Genomic DNA, 27,360 nt, shown 5'->3' on the forward strand with positions numbered 1-27,360 from the left:
CCCCCCCCAGTGCACCAGGATGACAGGGGCAGGCTGGGATGACGGGTGCGATCTCTGAGGGGGCGGGGAGATGGTTGCACTTGTGCTCTGGGAGAGGGGGATGGCCGCGATTTTTGTTGTTCTTTGTCACTTTGCTTTACATTTTTCCGATTAAAAAAAAAAACTTACAGAATGGATTTACCTTATTTACACTGAACCTTATGGGGAATTTTAACTTGGCTCACGACCATTTTTGGTCACAACCAGAGTCCTGAAATGGATTAAGTTTGTGAGCCAAGGTACCACTGTACGTAAGTACTGAAGGGTCAGATATTTGGCTCAGTAGGAGAAATCCTGTGTGAAACATTTGTAACTGCAAATCTGCAGTACCTCTTGTAATATTTGTGGGATGGAGTGAACTCTAGCAGTATTGATATATCATTGCTTGTGCAGTGCAGCCAACCACCAAAGAAATAGAATTAATAAAAACTATGCATTTGTAAATATATTCTGTTATACTCCGGTAAGCATTAAATCATACAAGTGTGATAGGCTGAAGGCTGTGATTATTCTGTACTACAGCTTTTGACATTTATCCTTTTAAGACATATATGTTCCCAAAGGTGGAATGTGTGAAGAGTTCTGTAGGTGGTCCCATGTACTTATGTGCTTATAGAGATGTTTGAATTAGGTGGGCTGTGTTCTCAGATTTAAATGAGATCTTCAAATCAAATAGAGCATTCTGAAAGCAATACATTTATCTAAGAGTATTAATCCTCTTCTTTGGAAAGAAAAGTCTAACTTACTATACCATGCATTTATTTTATTGAGTGTGCATGATTCTATCATGCAAGTTCATCAGGACTGTGACAAATTATCTAGGATAGGCTTAGAAAATAGCAAAAATAACATTCATTTTTATTAACATTCATAACACAAAATAACATTCATAAATCATACCTTCAGAATCTTTTTTTAAGATTTTAGTATGCTTCTCTTGTGTTCCTCGGTATGAAGGACTCTTACTTGAACTATTTTTTAATCAGCCAAATAAGCATAGAGATTATTTTGGACACTTTTTAGGAGAATAGCAAGGTTTTAAAAAGTTATTTGGCATAGAAAAAGTTTGAGGTAGAAGAGCTGTGAAGATATGCAGAAAAGTTTGAGGTTTCAGTTATAATCCTGCCTAAGTAATATTTTTTCTGTTATGTAATTAAACTCTAATTTTGTTCATAAAAGCTTGATTTAGTAAATTTTTGTGGACATTTTTGGGGCAAGTCCAGCTACAAAAAATGCCATGAAAGGGGCAACTCTGTGTCTTGGAATGGATATCCCTCCCACTTGAGTTAAATGGGCAAGCCCACATAGTTGTGCCATCAGGTGTGCATCAGAACTTACTTGTAATTCTAGACTGAGTTAGAGTATAGGCTTGCATAACCACTTGACCTACCAAGCTGAATACACTTAACTGCCATGATTGTGGTATGCATGATGTTTAATGGCACTCCCTGTCATTCAGTTGTGGATCTAGTGTTAAATGTGTGTCCTGCTTTTCTACCAAATGCTGTTCATGGCTGTAACACAAATAAAATATAACAGTAAGTTTCAAGTAGGCAGGAAGAGAAGAAAGTTAGTAAGTCATTGGTGAGCTTAATAGATTGCACATTTATTTGGGGAATGTTTCTGTTGCCCTTCAAGGTGATGTATGATAAAATGATAAGCAGAAATTCATGAAATACTACAAAAATAAAATTGAAGAATAGAGAGAGAGAGAGAGAGAGAGAGAAAGGGGGGAGAGAAAGTACATCACAATATATGATATGCAGTATTAACATATTTATCACAGGGGGTAGGTAATCTGTAAAAGGATAAGAATTGCACTGTGTTCCTCAAAAACTGTGCTTATTGGCAGAATGTTGTTATTATGGCCTTGCCCATAAATGGTGTGGGTTGCACATGTTATGAAAAATGGATTGATACAGCTGTGGCACTATTGCTTGCTTTTTAGGCAATTTCTGGGCTCTGTGCCATGATCTTTCCCTTTGGGAGATTTCAGGGTGCTTATGAAGGCAAATGAAGAGGCTTATTTCAAATGTCATGAGTTTTGTTTGCTTTTTTAATTTATTTTTAGCAAAGTACTAATGTAGACGTCGTTCGCTTCCCATGCGTAGTTTACATCAATGAAGTGCGTGTCATCCCTCCAGGAGTAAGAGCTCACTCTAACTTACCTGAAAATAGAGCTTATGGGTAAGTGCAAGATGCTTAAAGCTTCTTACTTATGTTAGTACATGTTGGTGCAGCTATTTTTGTTTGTGGGGCCTTTTTCTTCACACTCCATGTGGGGTAGGCTTTTGTTCTCATTGTAAAGGGCAGGGGGTGCTGGGTATGATTGAATGTAACATGCCCAAGGCCATGCAATGTTTGAATTTGTACAACACAGCAACTTACGATGGGTAACTAGTCACTATGAGTTGTTATGTCATGGAAACCTGGACTGCTTGCCACAGGATGGCTTCTTTTGCTGTCCGTCAAAGATAGACTTCAGATACCTTTTTATCAATGACATGGAGGAGGGGATAGCCAGTCTGCTGACTAAATTTGTGGATAATACCAAAGTGGGGGCAGTGGGCACAACTGAGGAGCAGGTGATCCAGATACAGGAGGATATGGACAGGCTGTGGAAGTGGGTGGGGCAATAGGATGGCATTCAATGTGGATAAGTGCAAGGTGTTGCACTTGGGACACAGGAATAGGTGTCACAGGTACAGGCTGGGGGACAAGTGGCTGGAGAGCAGCACTTGTGAAAGGGACCTCGGGGTACTTGTTGACAGCAGGCTGAACATGAGCCAGCAGTGATGCAGCAGTTAAGAAGGCAAATGCTACCTTAGATGTATAGCCATAAACATGGCTTCCAGATCTAGGGAGATGTTGATACTGCTGCACACGACTCTGGTGCACCCACAGCTGGAGTACTACATCCGGTTCTGGGCTCCACATTATAAGATGTAGCTAGGTTAGAATCAGTTCAGCACAGGGTCACAAGAATGGTAGCTGGGTTGGGAGGGATGACATATGAGGAGAGATTGAGGGAATTGGGTCTTTTCAGCCTGGAAAAGCAGAGACTCCGAGGGGATCTTTTAGTGACTTATAGGTATGTGAGGGGATGCCATGTGGAAGAAGGCTGTGATCTGTTCTTCCCTGCAGTGGAGGGCAGGACGTGTTCCAATTGGGCAAAGCTCAAGGAACCAGGCTTCAAACTGGATGTCAGGAAGTACTTCCTGACAGTTAGGACCCCTAGAATATGGAATGGGCTTCCAAGGGAGGTGGTTGAGGCCTCATCAGTGAGGGTGTTCAAGGAAAGATTGGACAACCGCATGTTGGGGATTACATACATGGAGCCAGCCGGAGCCAGGGGTAAGACTAGATGGCCCTGGAGACCCCTTCTGACTTGCTCCCCCCACCCCCATGTTTTTATGTTACATGTCTTTGCTGTGACGGGTCAAAAAGTAAACTGTTAAATGCAAAGCAAAGTCATAAGAAGATCTTTGTTGCGAAAGGGTGTGTTGACAGTTTTTTTAAATGTGTGGTGTCATTGGATTTGGTTTAAAACTGGAAATTTGAACCAGTTCTGGAAATTTGAACTGATATACAAATAAATATACCAATAAATAAACAATTGTTTTTTGGACCTTGTGTTTGTGTGCATTTATACAATTTGAACTTTTATTAATGTAGTATGAAAGAACCTAACAAAGTTAAATACTATATTTTTACACAAAGGCTTGTAGGTCTAGTTTGTGGGCTTAGTTTGTATTCAGGCCAATCTCCATTGTTGTGAATGCAATAGAGTGCTGCTTTATGCTGCCTACTTCACAGTTAATAACTCAAGAATTCTTTGTCTCCTGATTGTTTAACATCACATTCAAATCTGAATATATGGCTTGTCCTTCCTTCAGCATCCCAGAGAAAGAAACCATAGTTTGTTTTATGGTTGTTTCTCTCACTTTTTGCAGGAGAGAGAAGCCAGAGTTTTCTCTGAAAACCCAAGGGCCAAATATCCCTGAATCCTTCCACTGTTTCTGCTAGCAGCGTGAGCAGTTGGGCTGTGTGCATTCATAAACCACAAACTGGGTTATTGTTGCATACCAGGCTATAATGGAATGGAACCTTTATAATGTAAAAGTTGAGTGTATTTTTTTAATTGAGAGTTTTTAGCTTCTTGCAGATAATTAACTGTATTACAATTAACAATCCAAGGCTTGTTTATCTTGCTTATCAGACTTGTCTAAAGTAATTCCTTTTTTTAACTTTGGCTCTATTTCCAGTGAAACATCCCCTCACACATTTCAGTTAGACTTGTTTTTCAACAATGTCAGCAAGCCAAGTGCCCCTGTATTTGACAGGCTGGGAAGGTAAGCATGTATACAATTTATTCTTAAGTGCCTTGGTTGTCATATCTTCAAAGCTGTAAATGTATAATTTTCAGAAAATAGACTTGTGAGTTCTTCCACTGGATCAGGTTCTGATTTGTTTGAGAGTATAGCACATGGCAGTGAATTTGCTATAACCAGAAGATTTTTCTGACTGTCTCTTCGTTTTCTGAGGGACAGTCTGCCTAGCTGCACCATTCTGTAACCCTGTTAAGATGCTAAAGAGCTCCTAATGTTGGTCACAGAATGTGCAACAGACTGAATTGATTTGCAAATGAGCCATGCAAGGGCATGACTACCTCCAAACTACTGCTTTCAGAGAAGGGATGTCCATGTTGCAAAAGATCTGGGAACTCTTGCACTTAGTATTTTCTGGCAAAGTGTATAATATTTTATGGCTGATGTAGATGTAATGTTGGGGATCTACAGATGAGAAACTGGAAGCAGGCTGCAATGTTATACACTTCTTTCTCAAGTCTCCTCTTTTTTTTTTCAAAGCAAGTTGCTTCCAGTAACCCTAGTTAAAATAGAATCCTTGTTAATGTTAACTGTGATAATTGTTGGAGCTAATGTAATACTTAAGAAGAGCTTAGGCCAACGAAGGAACAAACTATGGATAGGGGAGGAATTGAAAGTGAGATTATCATACTTCCCCCAGTGGCACCAGCTTTGTACTTCCATGCAACCCTAACCATTTAAGTACAGAGGAGAGTTTGCCAAAGATTTGAACATTGGAGATGTTCAAGTACCTTTAATGGGAAGGAAATGGTACAAATTTGGGGTTGATTTTTCTATGCTTCTTGTCAACATTGCAGTCTTGTTAATGAAATGTCACGTAACCCTGACTTGAGCTGAAAATGATGTCTTATCTTTGTATGTAAGCCTGCTATGTAACCACACTGCCTTAGTTAGGTCTAATTCTGGCCTCTCCACAGAGGTAAGAGGGATGGAAGGCACTTAAGCTACTTGGCTGGACAGGGCTAGATCCTCTCTATGGCCCTTGCATGGCACAATCATTTTCAAGGCTGTGGGGATTGTAGAGGCAGCCAACACATAAAAGTGAGGTTGTGGGTAGGATGTGGGGAAATCATCTGATACTGCCCCATTTGTCAGAAATAGGGTCCTTCTTTTGCAGGGAAGTAGCAGTTGTGCTGCTTCAGTGGAAGCTAATCTGTGGGATCAAGCTGCCAGTTCCTTGCTTATAATAAAAACTACAATACTGACTTAGGGTCCCTCTATTCTGACACCTGATGTAAAAAGTCACTCTCCTGATCCCAAGAGTAGTAAGTTTCAAATAAGCTTGAAAGGAAGTTCTACTGTGACAGTGGCTAACACAAGATGCAAGTGTAAATTCCAGTTCTTTCAACATTCAACATGTGTTTCTGTTCTCTTTAACAGCCTGGAATATGATGAGAACTCTTCCATTATTTTTAGGCCCAATGCAAAGGTAATTATCATTTGTAAATTTTTACTCTTTTTAATTTTAATTCCATATCTGTTAGTGATCTCTCCTGGATAGAGAGTCTGGCTACTGTTACCCATTACCTGACAACCTTTTCATTGAACTCTTACCATGTTTTGTACATGGGGTTACTTTTGATATTTTCTTTTAAAAGTCCATATGCAGCATAGCTGTTAGCTAACTAATTGGCCCATCCACAGAAAGGATCTCTCACTAATGTTTAAATGGCTATTCTGATTGTCATTCTGTTTCTATTCACAATTCAGAAATTCTGGGTGTTAGCTATAAAGCCCTAAGTAGCTTGGAGTTCGCTACCTGAAGGACCCCCTAGGGATGTGTGAGGAATGCATTTTCTATGGAAAATCCATCAGATTTGCTGGTTTTGGCCTCCTGGACTCTGCATGCACTGCTCAGGCAGTGCAGTTCTTCCAGGGAGAAGATGGCTGGTCAGTAGGAATGGCAGCCAGTGTGCCCATTTGCTGCACTCCTGTTTTTGCACGTGCTGCTAATGCCGGCAGCAGTGGTCAGGGAAGAAGGTAGGTTGCTGGGAACGGTGGCTGGTACATGCACTTGCAGTGCCCCATTTCTGCATGTGCTGCTAGTGACAGTAGCAAGCTGGGAAGAAGGTTAGTCACCAGAAGTGGTGGCTGGTGCACCTGCTCACAACTCCCCTTTTTCACATCCTGCCACCACTGCTGATGGCGAAGCTTGCCAGTTGTGCAGCCGGGGGGTCTGCAGCTGTTTACAGACTTCCCCTTGGCTCAACATGATTGCAGGACCAGACTGAACAGAAGTCCATGATTCCGGAATGAAGGATTCCAAAAGGGTTTTCTTCAACTCTAGGATCACCTTGTTCTGCATGAGCCTGCCTGAACCTTGTGATCTGTGTTGGCAGCCTTTGTCTGTTCCCTACCACCAACTGAGATGAAGAACTAAGGACATTTTCAACCATCGTGGTGCACATCCGGAATGCCTTTCTCAGAACAACTTGCTAGATGCCCACTCTAGCTTGTCTAGACAAAGAATTCTTTATAAAAATTTCCCAGACATTCCAGCATGTTGAATAGCTGATTTTAATTGTGGTTTTGTGGTTCCTCTGGCTTATTGAATTGTGAAGCTTCTGTACCTATCTTTTTATTTTACTGTGTGTTATTTTTTGCTCTGAACTGCTATGGGAAATGGAAATGTAACTCAAATGGTGCAGGAAAATATCTGAAAAATGGTGGAGGAAGAATCAAGATAAGCACCAGCTTACCGAACACCATCTGAAGCTCTTTCAAGACATTTTTGCATATAACAAATGCACCTGGAGTGAGTTAGGGAGAAGAGCAGCATTGTGCTGGTAGGCAGTATATGCACTTAGAATCTTTTCTGATATTTAAATGGGTATGCGTGGGCAGATGGGAAGAGCCTACTGCCAAGATGCATTTTCTTCCTTTCTACATGTTTCCTCTCTACATCAAGTGCCTTTTATTTGATGAAACTTAAGCAGTACAAGAGAATGAGTAAGCAAGAGCAAACCTTATCTTTTATTGATAAAATAACCAGCCTTCTTTCAAATTCTATCCTTTCTTTGTCCATAAAACACTTTTATGGGGTACTTAGTTTTCAAAGAAATTTTTGGACACTGAGTGCACATATTTCAGACAGATAGCTCTCTTGGTAGAACCTTTTAAAATAAAAGCTGAGGCTGTCAGAACTGCTACTCGTACATAGGCTTGTGACTCAAGCATTTGGAAAGTGCCTTTTTCATTTTTGTTGCTGGTAAGTCACATAAAATCTAAAATGCCACAGATGCTCTGTTGCTACTCTGTTTCCAGGCACAACTCAAAAGGGCTGGCTGTTACCTATAGAGCCTTAAACAGCTTTGGGCTGGGTTTCCTTTGGATTCTACTTAAAGTTTTGTCTTTTCTTTCACATCCAGGTCAACACAGATGGGCTAGTTTTAAGAGGCTGGTACAACTGCCTGACGCTGGCAATATATGGCTCTGTTGATAGAGTAGTAAGCCATGACAGGGACTCTCCTCCTCCTCCTCCTCCACCACCGCCCCCTCCTCAGCAACAAACAACATTGAAAAGAACTCCAAAACTTGGTGAGGATTTTAAAAACTAATATAATTGGATGTTTCTTTAAAAATGTCTTCAGCTTACAAAATGACTTTTGACCCATGTAAGTCAAATCATCTAGCATTACATATTTATTTTTACTACTACTTTCATCTGGAGCTTTTGTCTGTGGTCTATGCAATCATGTATACAGAGTGTCCATCAGAGTCTCCCCTCCCCAGAGCATTTTCCATTCAACAGTGCCTGAATTTTAAAAGCTTTCTTATTTAAGAGCAGAAATTATAATGTATGTCCTGGAGGCTGTTATTTATCAGCAATTGCTCCAGCACCCCCCTGCTCCAAAATGCTATTTTTTAAACCAAGTGGAATTTTATGCAGACCATTTGGGCCCTTACTTCCTTTCTAGTAGTGTCATTCTGAAAACAACCAACTCATTTCTTTGTGTAAAAACATTTTTTATCAGCAGATGGAGAGAAAGAGGATCAGTTCAATGGCAGTCCTCCACGACCACAGCCCAGAGGACCAAGGACTCCACCAGGTCCCCCTCCTCCTGATGATGATGAAGATGAGCCAATGCCTGTTCCAGGTACATAAAGATTCCATTTTTATTGCATATGTGTAATTTGTGTGGAAAACCTTGTGGTCATACTGCTAGTAGGATAACTAATACCAGAATTATTTTTGAATGTATTACTTTTTCCTATAGCTGTAGTGGTTTGATATTTACAATGAGTTGTAAAATGACATCACCTTGAACCCTATGCAGTTGTAAAATGACATCACCTTGAACACTTATGTATGAAATGACAGTGTCAGGCTGGAAGGTGAGAACTATGGACTGCTTCATACATTATGCACTATGGAAATAAGGTTTTCCCACAAGCGTATGCCCAACAAAGTTTGCATCCAGTTTAGTTTACTTGTTCACATTTGTAGGCACATGCACAAAATTTACAAAGTCTTGCTTAACTATGTATTTCTGAAAGTTTTCTTGGGTACTTTCCTCATCCTATCCCTTTGGCATTCGGTGGGTAGATTGGAACTCTAATCTTCATGGCACTGATAGTTTTATTTAGCCTCTTAAAAAAAAATAGAAAAGTGGAGGTAAGGCTGTGTATGGAAGAATAGGCAAATAGCTGCAGTAGTCCACTGTGACGAAATCTTAGTCTGCTTTGTTGTTATTACATCATGTTTAAATCCCACTCTTTTTCCTCTTGCAAAGTGTCCAAGGCTTATATAGTTTTCTTTCACTCCATCTTGTGCTCATAACAGCAACCCTTTGAAGTAGGTTAGGCTGAGACTCTGTAACTGGCCCAAAGCCATTCAGTGAGTTTTGTGGCTGAGTGGGGACTAGAACCTGGATCTCCCAGGTCCCTAGACCAACATCGTGCCACACTGGCTCTTGCAGTGCCTTACAACTACAGAAGGAAAATAGCACTCTGTTAAAGTGGTTAGTTTGTTCTACCACAGGGGCTGAGGATGGATTCTGTTTATTTTAAAAATACCCCCTTTCTGTTCCAAAGGGGCATGTAGTTATTATCTGGAGGGGGATTTGGAACATATGTAAAGTTCACACTATTATTTATTTATTTATTTATTTATTTAGCGTATTTGTATGCTGTCCCATCGCATAGCCTCGGAACGGCTTACATAAAATAACATAAAACATAATACAAATTCTTTTACTAGAACTTTAAATCATAAAGCAGCACTGCTTAATTGACTTTTTTTCTAGGAGGCTTTCTCTATATTTCTTAAACTAATATTTTCTACAATAAATGTTTAATGCATTCTTCATGATGTTAATTTCAGTGGTTGGAGAAAAAGATGAAGATGTTGATCACAGAGAGGATTACTTTGAGCCCATTTCTCCTGATCGGACATCCGTTCATCAAGAGGGCCCATATTCTGATGAAGCAGAAGTGGAAGAAGACCAGCCAGAAGAAGTGGAGGAGGATGAGGAGGGAGTGGATGTTGAGGAAGAGGAAGAAGAGGAAGATGATGATGGTCAAACAGTAGAGAGTATTCCAGAGGAGGAGGAGGAAGAGGAGGAGGAGGAGGAAGAGGAGGAGGAAGAGGAGGAGGAAGAGGAGGAGGAGGAGGAAGATGGCGATGAAGAGGAGGAAGGTGAAGGTAGGCATCACTGATGTGATTGGGCACTGTTTCCCATGCCCAAACATTTCACACTCTCACCACTTGATTATTTAACACTTAATACTCATGTGAATTTATGTATGTACGTATGTGATTTTTCCTTACCCATTATCCATAAGGCTCCCTGAGTGGGTTACAAAGTTAAAACTGCATGGCGTTCTCATTGAAAGCACTTTTTCTCACTTGACATTTAGATTTGTGAAACTTTTTTATTGTTTGGTCTGATGGTCAATTGGCACAAGTAAGTTTTCATTTGATAGTAAACAGGCAATGAGTTTACAGCTGAGATTATAATTTCAGAAGTAATTTTTGGGAACTCGAGTGTTTGAATAAACAGTTGAGAAAAGATATAAAGTTTAAAAATATCATGGATGTTTTAACAATTAACTTTGAGGAAGAGTCAAAAGACCAAGTTCATTTTTGTATGAGAGAAGGAATGCTGTATAGGCTTGCATTTTTCTATCAATAATAATATTATTGCTGTAATTTGTTATGAATATGAGTTTTAAGCTAGGATTATCCTCTTATTCAAGATGTTACTTCTCTTGAAATTATATTTTAATTTTTCCTGTGCTTAAGTTTCAGCATGCTGATTGTATGCAAACATCTGTTCTTGTATTCATTGTTTTGGTATGAGTGATATGTATAATGTGATTCTGTAGGGGTTCCTTAGTGTTTGTGATGAGTTTATGGAATGACATATGCATTGTCCTTAGGATTGCACCATTTCATTTTTCTTCACATTTAAAAAACCTATTTTGTTAAAAGTTGCTTTCTACACCAACAGAGCTCCAGCAAAAACAAGTGGTAAACAGTAGCTTGGCTACCAAGTGTGCATATTGATTGGCCTAATAAGTAAATACATTGGTTTCACTGCTCTCAGTCACTGCAATAAAGGTCATTGGCTCCATCCCTTGGGAGGGCTGCCAAGATTGTAGGTCATGGCAGCTGATGCGGCAGAGGGCAGAGCCAAGGGGTCATGAGAGGCAAAGGGCTGAGTGATGTTTCTAAGCAGTAGAATTACACACACACACACACACACACACACACCCACCCTTTCAGCTCACATTATTCTGCTTCACTGCACTTCACCGAAGCACAGCATCCAAAATCCACCTCTTGAAAAAAGCTTCATGAATGCAGAACAGCAAGGAAGATAGATACAGATACATAAGATAATGTTGAGGACATTTTCAGAGCCACACAGAAGTAATCCTTGGAACTCAGGAGCAACCCATTGAAAAATGGGAAATAATATCTCCAGGGCTACACACAAAATAATATCTCCAGGGCTTCCAGCATGTGGCCAGTGGGTTCTGAGCATTATTATTATTATTATTATTATTATTATTATTATTATTATTATAACATTTCTATGCCGCCCCTTGCCGAAACCTCGGGGCGGCTTACAACATGATAAAATACATTGAAATACAATAGTACATAATAAATTACCATTAAATATAACAATACAAAAAATACATTGATTTACAAATACAAAATTAAAATTATCAGTATAAAATAAAAATATAGGAGGAGAAAGAGAAGGAAGAAGAAGTTGCCCAGGCCAGATCATATGTTTTAACAATTGAAATGATGTTTAAATAAAAAGGTCTTTACCTGGCGCCGAAACATAGTCCTTTTTACATAAGCAGCCCTTTCTGCAGACCACCTCAGAAGAGACAGCGAGAAACAGTACACACAGTATTAAAAAATAAAACATACAATTAAGAGGAATGGAATAATTGCCTGTTCTTAAGCCAGAAGGACCAGATTGCTTAGGAACAAGGATGGCCACAAGTTCTGAGTACAACAAAAATCCACCCATAAGCAACCAGAAGCAGATTTTTTAAAAAGGGGGAAAAAAGAATGCCATTGCTTGCCATTTTGAAGTAGTGTAAAGCAAATTAGAGAGAAGGATAGTACATGTTCTGGACTACAGATCCCATCAACCAACACAACAGTGTTTGGGGTGGGGGAATGCCACCAACAAACCCAAAAGAACTTAGGAAAGAAAATGAAGTGATCCCCTTAGCAGCAGAAATGGTTTCAAATGATGTTTAACATAGTAATAAACCAGTAGGACTTTCAGTCCCGAATAAAAGCGGGTAAAGTTGCGTATACACATATACCTGGGGAGTAAATTGAATTTTGGGTAAATACAGTAAATACATTTAAGTTACACAGAGTTTCTGCAGATACCTCTAAAGTTATTCCACCTATGACTTTGGTTTTGCTAATTTGACTCTTGGAGCTATGGAGTATTACTTCCATAAAATGCATAATGAGAAAGGAAAGGTAATCCTAATGCTTTATCACTGAGCTTTCTTATATGCAAGGATCTCAGCTCCTCTGTACCAAAACTTGCTCAGGATCATCCAAATGAAGGGTACACAGGCCCCAAGGGAAAAAAAAAAAACTGTTTGAAAAGTAATCTTCTCTACTTCTGAGATACTAGTATATATTATTTCATTTCAGTACTGCCAGTAGCTGAAGTTCTCCGGGCAGTTTACAACATAGATAACTTGTCTGTATCTTATTTGACTACATGAATGCAGTTTCTTAAGTATCAGCCAAACTCACCAAGAAACATATCCCGTAGGCATCTACTAACTTTTAACGATCATATCTGTCATGAAGAGATGAATCAATGACTGGCCCCATGTAAAGGTGCTTTAAATTCCTCCACAGGAAATGTGTTACCATGAAGTAAACTATTCCTGTGGAGCCATTCACTATTCCTTGTGTGTTATTCTTACAAATCTTTTAAAAGCAATTGCACACAGTTGCGTAGGAAGGTGCTTGACATATGCAGCTTACCATGCTGCATGACATCAGCTTAATTATAGATACAAGTGAAACCGGGGCATCAATTCGGTCAAAGCAGATTGCAAACCAATGACTCACAAATGCTTTTTAAAAGGCACACACAAATACTTTAAAAATAATTATTGTGTATAGTGAAGGAAACAGCCTTGTTGAAAATCAGCTGGAGAGAAGGGCAAGTCCACCCCTACTAAGGTCCCTATTGCCCCAGAGCTGCTTGGTAGGAAAGGTTGTGTGGACCTGTCTTCCAGCTGATTTTCAGGAATGAGGAATTTTTTTCCCACCCTGTGTAAATCTGTGGATGATTTGCTCTGTTGGCTTACACAGGGAGGAAAAAGTCTCTCTGTTGAAGTTCAGCTAGAGAGAGGCTCAACTCCAGCCAAGGCTTCTGTTGCCCTGAGGCTCATTGATGTCTGAAGCCCCCTGCAACTGAAGTACTGGGCTGCTCTGGAAAGGGAATGCACTTCTAATTTGCTGGTGGTCTGTCTTGGGACAGTTCCTGCAAAACTGCAAGGTTTTTCTCCATTCCCTGTTGATACTTGGCTCATTAGCAAAGTCGGTCCTGGGATCTGTGACTTGGTCATCAGCGCATGGGTGCTCCTCAGACGTGCTGATTGCAAGTTCTAACAAAGTTGGGTCCATTCCATGTACAGAAAAGAGAAAATGTGTCTACTGAGCTTTGAACCTCTTGTGGATCATTTCCCCAGGTCTCTCTCCAGCAGATCAGCCATCTTGTCTTGCCTGCCATAGTACAATTTGTGCATCTATTTGGGATAGGTGCAAGTTCACATAATGAAATAGGACATCAGACAATGCTAAACCTTACAGACTGATTCACATGGCAGCAATCCAGCTTCTAGAAGACAGAAAGAGAGCAAACCAAGAAACCAGTAGCAGGGGGTTTGTGGGGTTCTGCAGCTGGTTGTAGGCCACTAAGGCAAAATAATTTTTGGTAACATTTTCCCCTTCTTTGGGTCAGTCTCTGCATATTAATGTGTGCTTGCGTCTATATGGGTTTGTTTGTTCTTCATTACTTGCTTGGGTTTTTATTAAGCATGAAATAGTATTGTCAGCCAAACAAAGTCTTTTCCCTTTGAACATGTTTACATGGAAGTAAGTCTCAGTGTGAAACTTGGCCCCTGAAGTGTGCAGCCTTTTAGAAATCTGGACTGCTGTCTGAAGGAAGATCACTAGAACCCCATATAACAAATCCTTGATGTGAACTCTCATATGAGTGAGGATACTTATTGTCTGTCTGTCTGTCTGTCTGTCTGTCTGTCTGTCTGTCTGTCTAATTGGTTAATACATAGTTGCACTTGGTTTGAACATAGTTGCATTTATTAAGTATTATGTATATAATTATCAAATTAGTATAATAGCTCCTTGAATTTAATTTCTTTTTCATTATGATATTGTTTTATCTGAGAAAATATTATATCTGGTGGAAATATATTATTAATTGTTGCTGGGTTTGTGGATGTGTTATAAAGTGAATTATTATTTACTTGATATCTACGTCAAAGCAATTGTAATGCAATAATTATTAGTCTTAACTAGGCATTAATTAATTTAACTATTTTTGACTAAGTATTATTATGTCAAAATTGTGGTTACAAATTTGGTAGATGTAATAACTATTATCATTTTTTGTGATATTTCCCACATCTAGTATTATGTACAATTTTTGTACAAGGTCCCTTGGTAACTTGTCATTTCTTTCTTTTTCTTTATCTGTGAAAATGAAGAAAAAAGCAATTTTAAAAGATATAGAATATAGTTTCATGTATTCATCAAAGTCATTTTCAAACTTCATTTCAGGAGATGATGGTTACGAGCAGATTTCAAGTGATGAAGATGGGATTGCTGACTTGGAACGGGAGACATTTAAATATCCAAGTTTTGACATAGAGTACACTGCTGAAGATCTAGCCAGAGTGCCACCGGTGACCTATGATCCTTTTGATAGGGAGCTTGGGCCGCTTCTGTACTTTGGGTGTCCCTACAAGACCACTTTTGAGATGGAAGTTGCTAAGATGAGAGATCAAGATCCAGAGAAGGAAAATTTGGGAGCTGTTGAGGCCTCTGTTAAATTAACTGAACTCCTTGAATTATATCCAGAAGAAAGAGGTGCAAAGTGGGTTACTGCTTTGGAAGAAATTCCAGGTTTGATCGTGAAAGGACTGAGCTACCTGCAGTTAAAGGACACAAATCAGGATTATATAAGCCAATTGGTTGACTGGACAATGCAATCATTAAACCTGCAGGTAGCATTGAAACAGCCCATTGCTTTGAATGTCCGTCAGCTTAAAGCTGGGACCAAACTTGTCTCCTCACTGGCAGAATGTGGAACTCGAGGAATAGCAGGACTCCTGCAAGCAGGAGTAGTGGATTCTTTATTTGAACTCCTTTTTGCAGATCATGTCTCTTCTTCTCTTAAACTTAATGCGTTCAAAGCTTTGGATAGTGTCATTAGCATGACAGAAGGAATGGAGATCTTTCTGAGGAGTGGCTTAGAGGCACATGAAAAAAGTGGTTATCAGCGATTACTGGAGCTTATCTTGTTGGACCAAACAGTAAGAGTAGTCACAGCAGGTTCCGCAATTTTACAGAAATGCCACTTCTATGAGATTTTGTCAGAGGTCAAAAAGTTTGCTGATCAATTAGCAGAAAATTCTCCATCCCTTCCTAATCATTCTGAGCCTGAGCAGGATCCAGATACTGGGCTTGAGAGAGGCAGCCAGGAATATGAAAATGACGTGGAGGCTCCAATGGATATGGACAACCTGTTAGAGTCCTCCAATATAAGTGAAGGAGAAGTGGAAAAACTTATTAGCCTTTTGGATGAAATTTTGCATTTGATGGAGACCGCACCTCATACCATGGTTCAGCCGCCTGTGAAATCTTTCCCAACAACAGCACGTATTACAGGACCTCCAGAAAGAGATGACCCTTTCCCAGTCCTCTTCAGGTAAGTGGCTATACTTGTATTAAATATATTTTGATGCCTTCCCCAACCTGCCTTGAGCCTTTAATGGAACAGTGTGCTTTGTTTAAGAAGGGAGATGATGGTGTTTTAATGCTGGAAATGTTTCAGAAGAGATTGGTCTGTTTCTCTTACTTCAATTTTCATGCCTTTTGCCATGCTGCCTCATAACTTCTTTCTATATCAGCCTCCCTCTACCTTGTACTTTCTAGACGCATTTGGACTGCAACACGCATATTTCCCAGTCACTGGCCCTGCTAAGTGGGAATTCTGGGAGTTGTGGTCCAGATGCCTCTGAAGACCACCAAGTTGGGGAAGGTTGTTCTACATTCTCATTTCATTGCCCTTCCTTAAAGTCAGTAGGGTGGAGAATAAGACAGCTGGATTCAGACTGTGAAGCTACAGCTTCAGATTCCCAGTCGTAGCTGAAGCTTATTGAATGGCTGTGAGCAAGCCACGCTGCTGCAGATGAACCCAGCCTGCTTGCAAGGCTGTTGGAATAACGAAAGGAGGGGGAAGGAACTATAGCTCACTTGGAGCATGACCAAGTGGTCCTTTTTTTAACCCAGTGTTTGAACACAGTTTTTTTCAGAGCAACTCCACCCTCATTCTGTTTGCACTCTGTTCTACTGGCCTCTGAATTGCCTGATCCCATCACCTTAAAACCCCTTCCCCACCAATATGCTTTGGAAGTTTAACAGTCTTGTTGTCAGTTCTTTGCTAGTGCTTGTTGATATAGTAATGAAAATATTGATCAGTTTTAACTTTTTAATGACTGGGCTAGAAAGCTTTTATGGTCAGTTTAAGAATCTTTTAACTGTGAATACTCTTTGATATTTTAGTTGCTTGAGTTGAAGGGAGATACAGTAGTCTTTATATAAAAGTTAAACATTTTTAATACTACTTTTACTAAAGACTAACACAGAAACTATCACAAGTAAAACAAATCTTGTTCCAAAATTAAATGATTGTGTGTGTGTGTGTGTGTGTGTTTAGTTGCAATGCTTTCTTGTATTGGTGCTGTTTGGTCCTCTGTCCAGAATCACAATGGTCATGTGTAACATGAATGTAAGAGTTGCCATTTTTGTAGATGGTTGCATGTAACTTAGTAATCATAAATTGAGGGATGGAAGAATCCTGTTGCTAAACCATGTTATTGAATAAAATCATGCAAAATTCTCTTTGTATTTCTCTAGGTATCTTCATAATCAGCATTTCTTGGAATCGCTCACATTGCTGCTTTCAAATCCTATTACTAATGTGCACCCTGGTGTGCTTCAGGCTGCCAGGGATATACTAAGGTTCTTGGCACAGTCACAGAAAGGTCTCCTTTTTTTCCTCTCTGAGTATGAAGCCACCAACTTGTTGGTTCGAGCCTTTTGTCAGTTTTCTGATCCTGATCAAGAGGATGGTCTCCAAACAGATGGTGCGAGTGACGAAGCTTTTCCCCTATGGCTTCTGCATTCAACTCAGACGCTGCAGTGTATTTCAGAACTTTTCTGCCACTTCCAGCGTTGCACAGCCACTGATGAAACTGACCATTCAGATCTCCTGGGAACACTTCATAACCTTTACTTGATCACTTTCAACCCTGTAGGAAGAGCTGCTGTTGCTCATGTCTTCAGCCTTGAGAAGAATCTCCAAAGTCTTATTACCTTAATGGAGTTCTATTCCAAAGAAGCATTAGGGTAACTCTCTCATTTCTGCTACTTAATATTTAGGATTCATGCTGTGTAAAATATTACTTGCTTCCTGTTTTTTGTTAGGCAGTTTACATAAAATACGTATTGATAAGCAGATAAGTATATTTTAGATGCATATATTTGTATGCTCTTGCACACTTACTCCAGATTTATATGCTGTGAATCAGGTCTGGCAAACTTTTGGTCCTTCATATATTGGACTGCAAAGTTCATCATGTCTGACTACTGGTCATGCTAATTGGGGCTAATGGAATTTGGAGTCCAGCAGCTTTAGAGATCCACAGGTAACTTCACCCTGTTGCAGATTAAAAAAAAAACTAAGCCAGCCAAGCAGTTTATGGAATGTAAACACAGCTGTAGCTTGTGCTATGGAGGTGAAAGTTTGCCTGTTGCAGGAATGATAAGAGCTATGCATTGAGTTCAAAGCAGTGCTGCTCTTTATTCCTTTTGCAAGTTGTTGTTTGTTTTTTTCCAAGTTCTGAAAATTTAAATGGACTAATTAAAAATGGTGTATCTAAAGGCGTAAAAACTATGTAAATTAACATTGGATAGCTTGACAATATCCCTCCCACTTATTGTAATAGGAAATTTCTCTTTTTAAAAATAGTTGCATAACTCAATCTGTTCTTTAAGTAGGATTATGTTGCAATTTTAAGAAAAATCTCTGTTTCAGTGACTCCAAGTCAAAGAAGTCAGTTGCTTATAATTATGCCTGCATCCTTGTTCTGTTGGTGGTTCAGTCCTCCAGTGATGTCCAAATGCTTGAGCATTACTCAGCACCCCTTTTGAAGCTTTGCAAAGCTGATGAAAATAATACCAAATTGCAAGGTACAGTAGTTGAAACAGTTGGGATAATGCTTTCTGCTGCTTATAAAAAGGATGTTCTGACTATCTGGCTTCTGATGATGTGTAAAATGAGATTCCTTTTCTATAGACAGATATTAGGCTGAATCATTGAAAAGCTATGTGGCTTTACCCTGTTATCAAAGAGGGTTTGAAACATGAAAAAAATCCTAGTTGGTGTAATGTACTAACCTACTGGAATAATTGCAGAAAACATTAATTCTTTGAAATCCTCTAAGGAAGAAAGATACTTGACTCCTGTGTTTCTTTAAATTTTCCTCATTCCTATTAGTGCATTTTTTCATGTACTTTAACACATAACATGCTGGCCAGGATCTAAAGAACTGTACATCATTCTCAAGAGATGTTAGGGCTCATGTTTCCTGAACAGCAGTCTTTCCTGCTCCCTATGCCACATAATAGGTTTAGAAATAAAGGGGCTATTAAAAACAGTTTATGATATGACCTGCTGTTAAATAATCAAAAAATTAAAAAAAATTGTGTATCAAATCTCTTACATGGTAAGAACAATTCAGTCTTAGTCATGTTTAGAACAGACTTGTTGAAATCAGTAGGACAGGTTGGTTATGACTGTGTCCTATTGATTTCAATGGGTTTTCTCCAAGTATGATGAAACCTGGATCCACCTAGTATTAAAAGTTCAGTTTATTTAGTTTTTATTTGAATGATTTTAGTCTTTTCAGTGCTTTCCGATGTCCAAAGTGTTTGGCATCTTCAGTTCAATTTCTGTGCAGAGTCTGAAACTGCTGATACTATACTCTGTCCAGAGCAGATGCTTCCTGTGGTTCTTAACTGCTGCCTGTTCTTCTTGTGTGGAACAATGTAACCTCTTCTAGGCATTTTCTGAAGCAATACAAGTGTTAACATGTCACTTGACTACACTTGACTCTCTGACACCCTGAAACTTTCCCACCACATTAAGATGCCCCTCTAAGACAGGGATGCTTATGATAAATTGAAAGAAGTAGGGTTTTTTAAAGCAGTGTTAATGGAGCTCTGATTCTTACATTGAGAAAGAGATTGCCTGAACTGTTATGATATTAATTTCAGAAAGTTTAAATTTGGCTCATATGTATACATTGGGTCTGTATTGTTTGAGTTAAAGCAACTTAAACTTGTTATACAGTCTAAACTGAATGGTACCTAAAGAAAGGCTTGTCACAGTTTTAAATATATAATTTTTCATAAAATAAGATTAATCAAAGTGCTTTGTTTGTTTTAGAACTTGGCAAATGGTTGGAGCCTTTGAAAACCCTTCGGTTTGAAATTAATTGTATCCCAAATCTCATTGAATACATTAAACAGGTTAGTAAAATAACAAACAGTTGATACTTTTCTTAAACAATCTGCCCAGTGGGTTTTATTTTTCAGTTTTATTTTTTTGCAATACAACATTTCATTTTCTTAAGCATATAGGAGAAACTCCTATAGGATAAAAGCATATAGGATAAAACTGTTTTATACAGTTTCAGGAAAGAGGATTGTCATAGAGACTGTTAGATACTCATTTGTTCAATTTTGTTACAAGTAAAATTTTTATTGAACGATTTTGTATTGTCTGTTTTACATTTAGTATGCCACACAATACTAAACCTTGCCAAGCTGAGTGCTCTTATTTAAAACAGTATGTTAGCTGGTCAATCTTACTGCAAATAGAGTCCTTCTAAGAGCTGTGTTGCCACAGCTGTGGGCAGTAGGTTTTTTGGGATTCCCAGAAAGTGATACTCCAACTCCAGAAGGAGATGATTTATTATTGCAATTGCTAGCTGGACTTTCAACACATTTAGCAGCAAGCCACTTACACCATACAGAGGGGTACCTTGCAAGGTAGGTTTCCAGTCAGCTGGGTTCCGATGGTCAGCAGAATCTCCCTCAAAAACAGACTGAACCAGAGTACAAAGAAAATGGTTAGCTTGTAGAGATTATAGGCTTATGGTATTTAACATTATGTGTGCAACATATTACATGATAAAAGATATGATCTTGATACTGCTGGTTACACAGGTGCTTAGAAATAATGAAGTCCATTGAGCTAGTATAGAGCATTCTATCTGGCTGATCAAAGTTTCCGACATCAAAGCATAGGCTCCTTACTGACTTTTGCTTGTAGAAGTAGTGGCTGATAAGGAATATTCATGTGGTGTGAGTGTCCTTCGTGCCATCTGCATATCAGAAAAGGAAAATCCTTAGTTCCATGAAAACAGACTGTCAGGGTCAAGGGGAATGCTAACTAAAGCTCTACTTTGTAAGCAAGCAACTAGATTTCAATGCCAAGTGAATAAGCACCTTTAAGGTCTAGAGACCCATGTCTGACTTTTAAGGGCTCAGGCCTGATGCAAGAGCCAAACTAGATGTCATGTTACTAATGCAATTCTCAACTGCATTTTTTTAAAGCAAATGGCCATGGGAAGGGAAGAGTGATAATTAGGTTCAATTACAATTTGATCTCTCAACCCCAAATAGCTGCTATTTGCTTTGAAATCTTTAATTCTGACTGAGGCTAAAGCAGTGGTAAACATTTTCAAAAAGACCCAAATCTCTCAGGTGCAGCCCTAATCTAGTTTGTGCCCTGTCCCATTCTCAGATCCTGTTTACTGAAACATTAATTAAATTAGGAATTGTTTGGGGGTTTCTTGTAAGGATATTGGGCTGATTAACATTGGTTTGCTCTAGCAAGGAGGTTTTTACATTTCTAAGTAAGAGTGAATACTTGAGATCATGTAATGAAGACTAGTTAAGCATTAACTAATGTGTTTGATATACACTGTTCTAAAATCTGTTGTTGGATTTTGATGAATCACACACTAATAGATTATAGGCATTCTAAAGGGTTAGAAGGATGGAGTGCACAAGCCTACCCATTGGTGTAGAGAAGTAAAGCTTGATTGTCTGTTACAGTTTGTTGAATATTTATTTAATAATCTGAATTGTATTATTTATTTTAAAGAATATTGATAGCTTGATGACACAGGAAGGAGTCGGTCTTCCTACTGCACTTCGTGTTCTATGCCATATTGCATGTCCACCACCACCTGTTGAAGGTATAATACTTGTTTTCCCCTTTTGATTTTCATTAATTACATCAGGATTTCCCAGTGTTGTTGAATCTGTGGACACATTTAGGCATTTGAAGAACTTCTGTAAGCAAAATGGCCACTGTGGAGGATGTGGTTAGTGGCATAATGAATTCTGTGGAGGCCTGGCTAGTCAAAAAACAATTCACCCAAAAACTAGGTATAAGTAGAGGAAGAGTCTGAATCTAAAGCTTGGCCATAAGAACAACAAAACACCCATGTAAGATTGCAGTCCTACATATATTTAAATAGAATTCAGTGGCAATTATTTCTTTGTAGACCTACATATGATTGCTCTGATTGTCCTATTCATCCACATCCACCTTTGTCCAGCCCCAAAGGAAAGAAAAAAAAATCCTTACCACAACCCTAGGCTCAGTTGCCCTGTTCCTCTCCTAGCACTCCTTCCTCTGTCAGTGCCCTCTGCCTAGGAATGTGTGCGCTCGCACGCGCGCGCTCTCTCTCTCCTCTCTCTCTCTCTCTCTCTCTCTCTCTCTCTCTCTCTCTCTCTCTCATGCAGAGAGAGGAAGGGAGAAGTAAGCCTAGTATCTGGGAAGATGAAGAAGTACTGAGATAGTTGGGGTGGGGTGACGGGAGGCAGGCAAGACTAGTGACTGGGAGGAAGGGGAAAATAGTGAGAGAAAGAGCAAGCCTAAAGGCTTGGCGTGGGAGAAGCAATGAGGAAAAGACTAGGGAACAGTGAAGGCTTGAAGCTGGGAGGAAGAGATAGGAAAGCAAATGGGTAAAGAGAGAAGGAGAAATAGTAGAAGCTGTGAGTGGAGGGGCAGAGAGAACAAACACAAAGGGGGGAGGTTTGTGGGACCTCTTCTGTTCTCTTATTCCCTGTTAATTAGTTCCCTAATTAATCCCCCTGCTGATTAGCAGCAGGTTCAGGAACAGGAAAGAGAACCTGGCAGCTTCTTAAAAGACATTTTTAAAAAGTGCAGGCACTGGAGAGGTTTGTGGCCAGTGTTGGAAGATGCTGTGGGCACAGTGTTAGAGACTTCTGCATTGGAATATCTCAGATTTAAGAACACTTAGGCAGTGATACAAAATAATATTATTGCTCATTACGACCATTGTATTGGAGATAATATATGTACATATGGGGGTTACTTCACATTCTTAATTAAGGAAACTCCTAACGCATGTATGTTTTTAACCTTGACACGTGTAGTGTTGCCCATTGACAGAAAATAACCATTAACAGATTTCATTGCAGCAAATTTATGTTACTTAATGATGGAGCAAGATGAAATGTGAAGGAAGTTTTTCTTTCTCTTTTTTCTTGTCCTAAAGGTCAACAGAAGGACCTTAAGTGGAACCTTGCAGTCATTCAGCTGTTCTCTTCTGAAGGAATGGACACTTTTATTCGAGTTCTGCAGAAGCTAAACAGTATTCTCATTCAGCCCTGGAGGCTCCATGTCAACATGGGAACCACCCTTCATCGAGTCACTACAATCTCCATGGCTCGATGCACCCTCACTCTCTTGAAAACCATGTTAATTGAGCTATTGCGGGGAGGATCCTTTGAATTCAAAGATATGCGAGTCCCTTCAGCACTTATTTCTTTACACATGCTCTTGTGTTCTATTCCCCTCTCAGGACGTTTGGACAGTGATGAACAAAAAATCCAGAATGACATTGTTGATATCTTATTGACTTTTACCCAGGGTGTTAATGAAAAGCTAACAATTTCAGAAGAAACTCTGGCCAATAATACTTGGTCACTTATGCTGAAAGAAGTTCTCACTTCTGTTCTGAGAATTCCAGAAGGATTTTTCTCTGGTCTTATACTTCTTTCTGAATTACTGCCTCTTCCACTGCCCATGCAGACCACTCAGGTATACAAAATATGAATTTTCTTTCAAAATAATGTAAAATAAAAGAAAATAAATGAGGAGTGGTGGGTAGGCAAGAACTTACAACTGAATGCTGACCAATGAACATGTTAATTTGGCACGTATATACATTTTATATATATAAATACCCACTGTTCGTGGCTAGAAACTTACCACTGCTTTCCAGTTATGTTAACAGCATAATATATATCTATTCACTTAATTTAAACTGTCCATCCTGCTAAGTAGCTTCATGGCAGAATTTTGTGTAGAACCTTTTGGAAGAGTTGAGTGTTGATTGAATTTGTTGCATAGGACCAATATTTTCCCTAATTTCAAGGGAAAAACTTGATTGCATGTTTATATAAATGTTTGGTAGAGCATCCAGTCTTTTGGCTGAGCCCCAGTTCTTGCATTCAGAGAGCTCACTATTCTGAGCAGACCTGAGACCACAGTCATGTGAGCTGGGCATTCATCAGCTCATTTGCAGAGCCTCCTGCACTATTTCTGTTTATCAAAAGTGTATGGAAAATGAACCAAGAAATCCTGCAACCAGTGCCTCCCTGCAGATGGGTACCAGCTCATAGACTGGTTCCCTGTTCCCTACAGCTGCTCTCTAGGAGAGGTGAATGCAAAAAGAGAGGTCAAGTTTACCGACTTTCCTTGGCTACTGCCTTGCATGATTGAAGAGCTGTCTTGTTTTCACTGGAAGGATGTTGTTGTTGTTGTTGTTGTTGTTATTAGAACATTTCTATGTTGGAGTTGGGTTGCCTGAACATATTCAGTTGTTCAATCACTCTGTTTTTTCCTCAGTTCTGTCTAACATCCTGCTTTTGATAAATGTGGAGTTAAATAATCAAGCTGTCCTAACCATTATTTTAAAGCTTTGTTGAACCAGACCTGTTTGATTCCATGAAGTCTGGCATTTTTTTCTGCTTTTTCTTCCATCCAAAATTGCAGATTATATGTTTGCAAAACTTTTCTTTTTTGTATTTGTCTTTAACGATACAAATATAGCAAGGGGAGGACAGTTAGCTTTAGGCATTCATGTGTGGCACCTGAATGTCCAAATAAGTGTATGAGAACTATTACCATTAGCAAGCTGCACAGTCAGACATGGAGAAGTAAGTAAAAATCCTTTGTTCATTGAATCTAGTAGGGAGTTGTCCCTCTATTATGGGCTATGAGTGGGGATTTTCACAGCTTGGGGGAAATCGCTCTCGCTCTGTGAGTGTGCATGTGTTTACACTTACTTGTAGAAGGCTCCTCATTGTCAGGAGACCATCAGGAAGTCGTCTGTTAATGTAGCACTTATTTTTTATTTGCCAAACAAATGAAAGGTTTATTTCATTTTTCTGATTGTAGGTTATTGAACCACATGACATATCAGTGGCTCTCAACACCAGGAAGCTATGGAGCATGCATCTTCATGTTCAAGCCAAATTGCTTCAAGAAATAGTTCGATCATTTTCTGGTTCTACCTGTCAGCCTATTCAGCATATGCTGCGGCGCATCTGTGTTCAGTTGTGTGACCTGGCTTCACCAACTGCTCTTCTTATTATGAGGACTGTTCTAGATCTACTTGTCGAAGATCTACAAAGGTACATCATGCTGCTTTGTCCAAAGTTGCTTAATTTATTAGCCAAATTTATCCCATTAGCCTCAGTCAAGCCTGCTGTGCCTGAGTGCAGGTTAGGATTCCTGTATGTTGAGACTGAGAAATAGGCTATGACTCCCTTCCTATCTTGCTTATGAGTCGGCAGCGAGTTTTGGCCATAGACCTTCTGCGTCTCTCTGTGCATGGTGCTCATTTAGCCCTTATGTCCTGGAAGGTGGAAATTGGAGCCAGTAGAAGGAACAGACAGCTGTGGAGCCTTCCTGCATGATTGACAGGGATGTAGCATGGAAGGGGAAATATCATGGATTGCTGCTGAGAGCCTACCTAGTTTTCCAGATGGAGTAGGTTGAATCTTGACCGTTATTTTCAGCATTTTGTAAAGCTGGTTTCTGATCCCTAACCCAAGTCTGTAGCATCAAACTCTTCCTTGCTTGTGACTAATTATGCATCGATTATAAACTGACTTGCAGCAAAATTCATGTCACCACTTTTCTGTATGCATATCTGAATCATTTCATGATGCATTTGTTCTGTCATAGACTTGTATGTAGTATGTCTATTTTATCTTCTTAATAAAAGCACTGGTGTAATTTCAGCAATCCAGAAGATAAAGAGAAGCAGTACACTGGCCAGACCACACGCTTGCTTGCATTACTTGATGCCCTGGCTTCACACAAAGCTTGTAAACTGGCTATTTTGCATCTGATTAATGGAACTGCTAAAGGCGATGAAAAATATGCCGAAGTTTTCCTGGAGCTTTTGTCTTTAATGCGAACTGCGGGGGATAACATCATTCATCAGCAATGTGCTGAATACTTGGCTTCTATTTTGCAGTCCCTCTGCGACCAGGTATTTCAGACTGGTAATCTGAAGAATGCTTTGTTTCTGGTTTTTGTTGTTGTTGTTTTTGCTGTGTGCATGTTGTCATCATTATTACACACATTTAGATATAGTGCACTCTTGTGCAAGTGTAAACAACAGAGCAGTGTAGAGAGGTGTGTTTTGCATGGGATCTTGCAGCAGATTCAGGATCTTCTTTGCTCTACATGAACAATAGAACCAACCCATCAAAGTTGTTATTCTGGGATTTGTTTGTGTTTATATAGGTACAGTATATCACAGAAGTGAGTACACCCCTCACATTTTGTAAATATTTTATTGTATCTTTTCATGTGACAACACTGAAGAAATGACACTTTGCGACATTGTAAAGTAGTGAGTATACAACTTGTATAACAGTGTAAATATGCTATAATAATCTGGATCCATTTCATTCTGGCTTCAGACACGGGTACGGTACTGAATCTGCCTTGGTCACCCTGTACGATGACCTGTGCAGGGACAAGGACAGGGGGAGTGCGTCCCTGTTGGTTCTTCTGGACCTCTCAGCGGCTTTCCATACCATCGACCATGGTATCCTTCTGGATAGGCTAGCGGGATAGGGGGTCGGAGGCACTGCTTTGCAGTGGTTCCGCTCCTATCTCAATGGCCGATTCCAGGAGGTGGTGCTGGGGGACTATGGCTCTGCACCATGGCAGCTATGCCATGGAGTACCGCAGGGATCCATTTTGTCCCCTTTGCTGTTTAACGTCTACATGAAACCGCTGGGAGAGGTCATCAGGAGGTGTGGGCTGCGGAATCATCGGTACGCTGATGATACCCAGCTCTACCTCTCATTTTCCACCAATCCAGGTGAGGCAGTGGCTGTGCTGAACCGGTGCCTGGCCGAGGCAATGGGCTGGATGAGGGCCAATAAATTGAAGCTCAATCCAGACAAGACGGAGGTCATGTTGGTTGGCGGATTGGGCTTCGGGGAGGGTGAATTGAACCTAGTCCTGAATGGGGTTGCACTCCCTCTTAGGGACAAGGTCCGCAGCTTGGGAGTGCTCCTCGACCCAGAGCTTTCACTGGAAGCTCAGGTGACAGTGGTGGCGAGGAGCACTTTCCTTTAGCTTCAGCTGATCCATCAGGTGCGCCCCTACCTGGAGTACAACTGCCTGGCGACAGTGACACACGTGTTGGTGACTTCCTGCCTTGACTTCTGTAACGCGCTCTACGTGGGGCTACCCTTGCCGGATACTTCAACTGGTTCAAAATAGAGCTGCCAGGCTGCTGAAGGGGACTGGGCATTATGTTCACATGACTCCAGTCCTCCATCAGCTTCACTGGCTCCGGGCCCAATTCAAGGTGTCGGTGATAACATATAAAGCCCTGAATGTCTTGGGTCCTGGTTACCTGAAGGAGAGCTTACGTCCATATATGCCCGCCCACCCCTTGAGATCTGTGGGAGAGGCCCTTCTCCGGGAACCCTCCGTGAAAGAAATTAGGAGGGTAGGTACTCGGAGGAGGGCTTTCTCTG

At 40.0% G+C, this 27,360-nt stretch overlaps 1 protein-coding gene across 2 annotated transcripts in view; it reads left to right on the forward strand.

Annotated features, from left to right (window-relative positions):
- The window catches only part of VIRMA (vir like m6A methyltransferase associated), a 27,653-nt gene extending 1,573 nt beyond the window's left edge, over window positions 1–26,080 (forward strand). Inside the window, exons 2-15 of one of the 2 annotated variants that reach the window (XM_044424004.1) lie at window positions 2,111–2,226; window positions 4,305–4,391; window positions 5,808–5,856; window positions 7,796–7,964; window positions 8,402–8,524; window positions 9,751–10,071; window positions 14,737–15,886; window positions 17,098–17,589; window positions 18,278–18,432; window positions 19,691–19,773; window positions 21,416–21,509; window positions 22,842–23,386; window positions 24,749–24,984; window positions 25,598–26,080. In XM_044424004.1, the coding sequence (XP_044279939.1) occupies window positions 2,111–2,226; window positions 4,305–4,391; window positions 5,808–5,856; window positions 7,796–7,964; window positions 8,402–8,524; window positions 9,751–10,071; window positions 14,737–15,886; window positions 17,098–17,589; window positions 18,278–18,432; window positions 19,691–19,773; window positions 21,416–21,509; window positions 22,842–23,386; window positions 24,749–24,984; window positions 25,598–26,051 (4,074 nt within the window). In that variant the 3' untranslated portion in view covers window positions 26,052–26,080. The remainder of the gene's footprint in view (window positions 1–2,110; window positions 2,227–4,304; window positions 4,392–5,807; window positions 5,857–7,795; window positions 7,965–8,401; window positions 8,525–9,750; window positions 10,072–14,736; window positions 15,887–17,097; window positions 17,590–18,277; window positions 18,433–19,690; window positions 19,774–21,415; window positions 21,510–22,841; window positions 23,387–24,748; window positions 24,985–25,597) is intronic. The other variant, XM_044424005.1, reaches the window with a different exon arrangement.
- The last annotated feature ends 1,280 nt before the right edge of the window (window positions 26,081–27,360 follow it).

Source organism: Varanus komodoensis, unplaced genomic scaffold (assembly GCF_004798865.1).
Source record: "Varanus komodoensis strain SLA01 unplaced genomic scaffold, ASM479886v1 scaffold14_1, whole genome shotgun sequence".
NCBI lineage: Eukaryota > Metazoa > Chordata > Lepidosauria > Squamata > Varanidae > Varanus > Varanus komodoensis.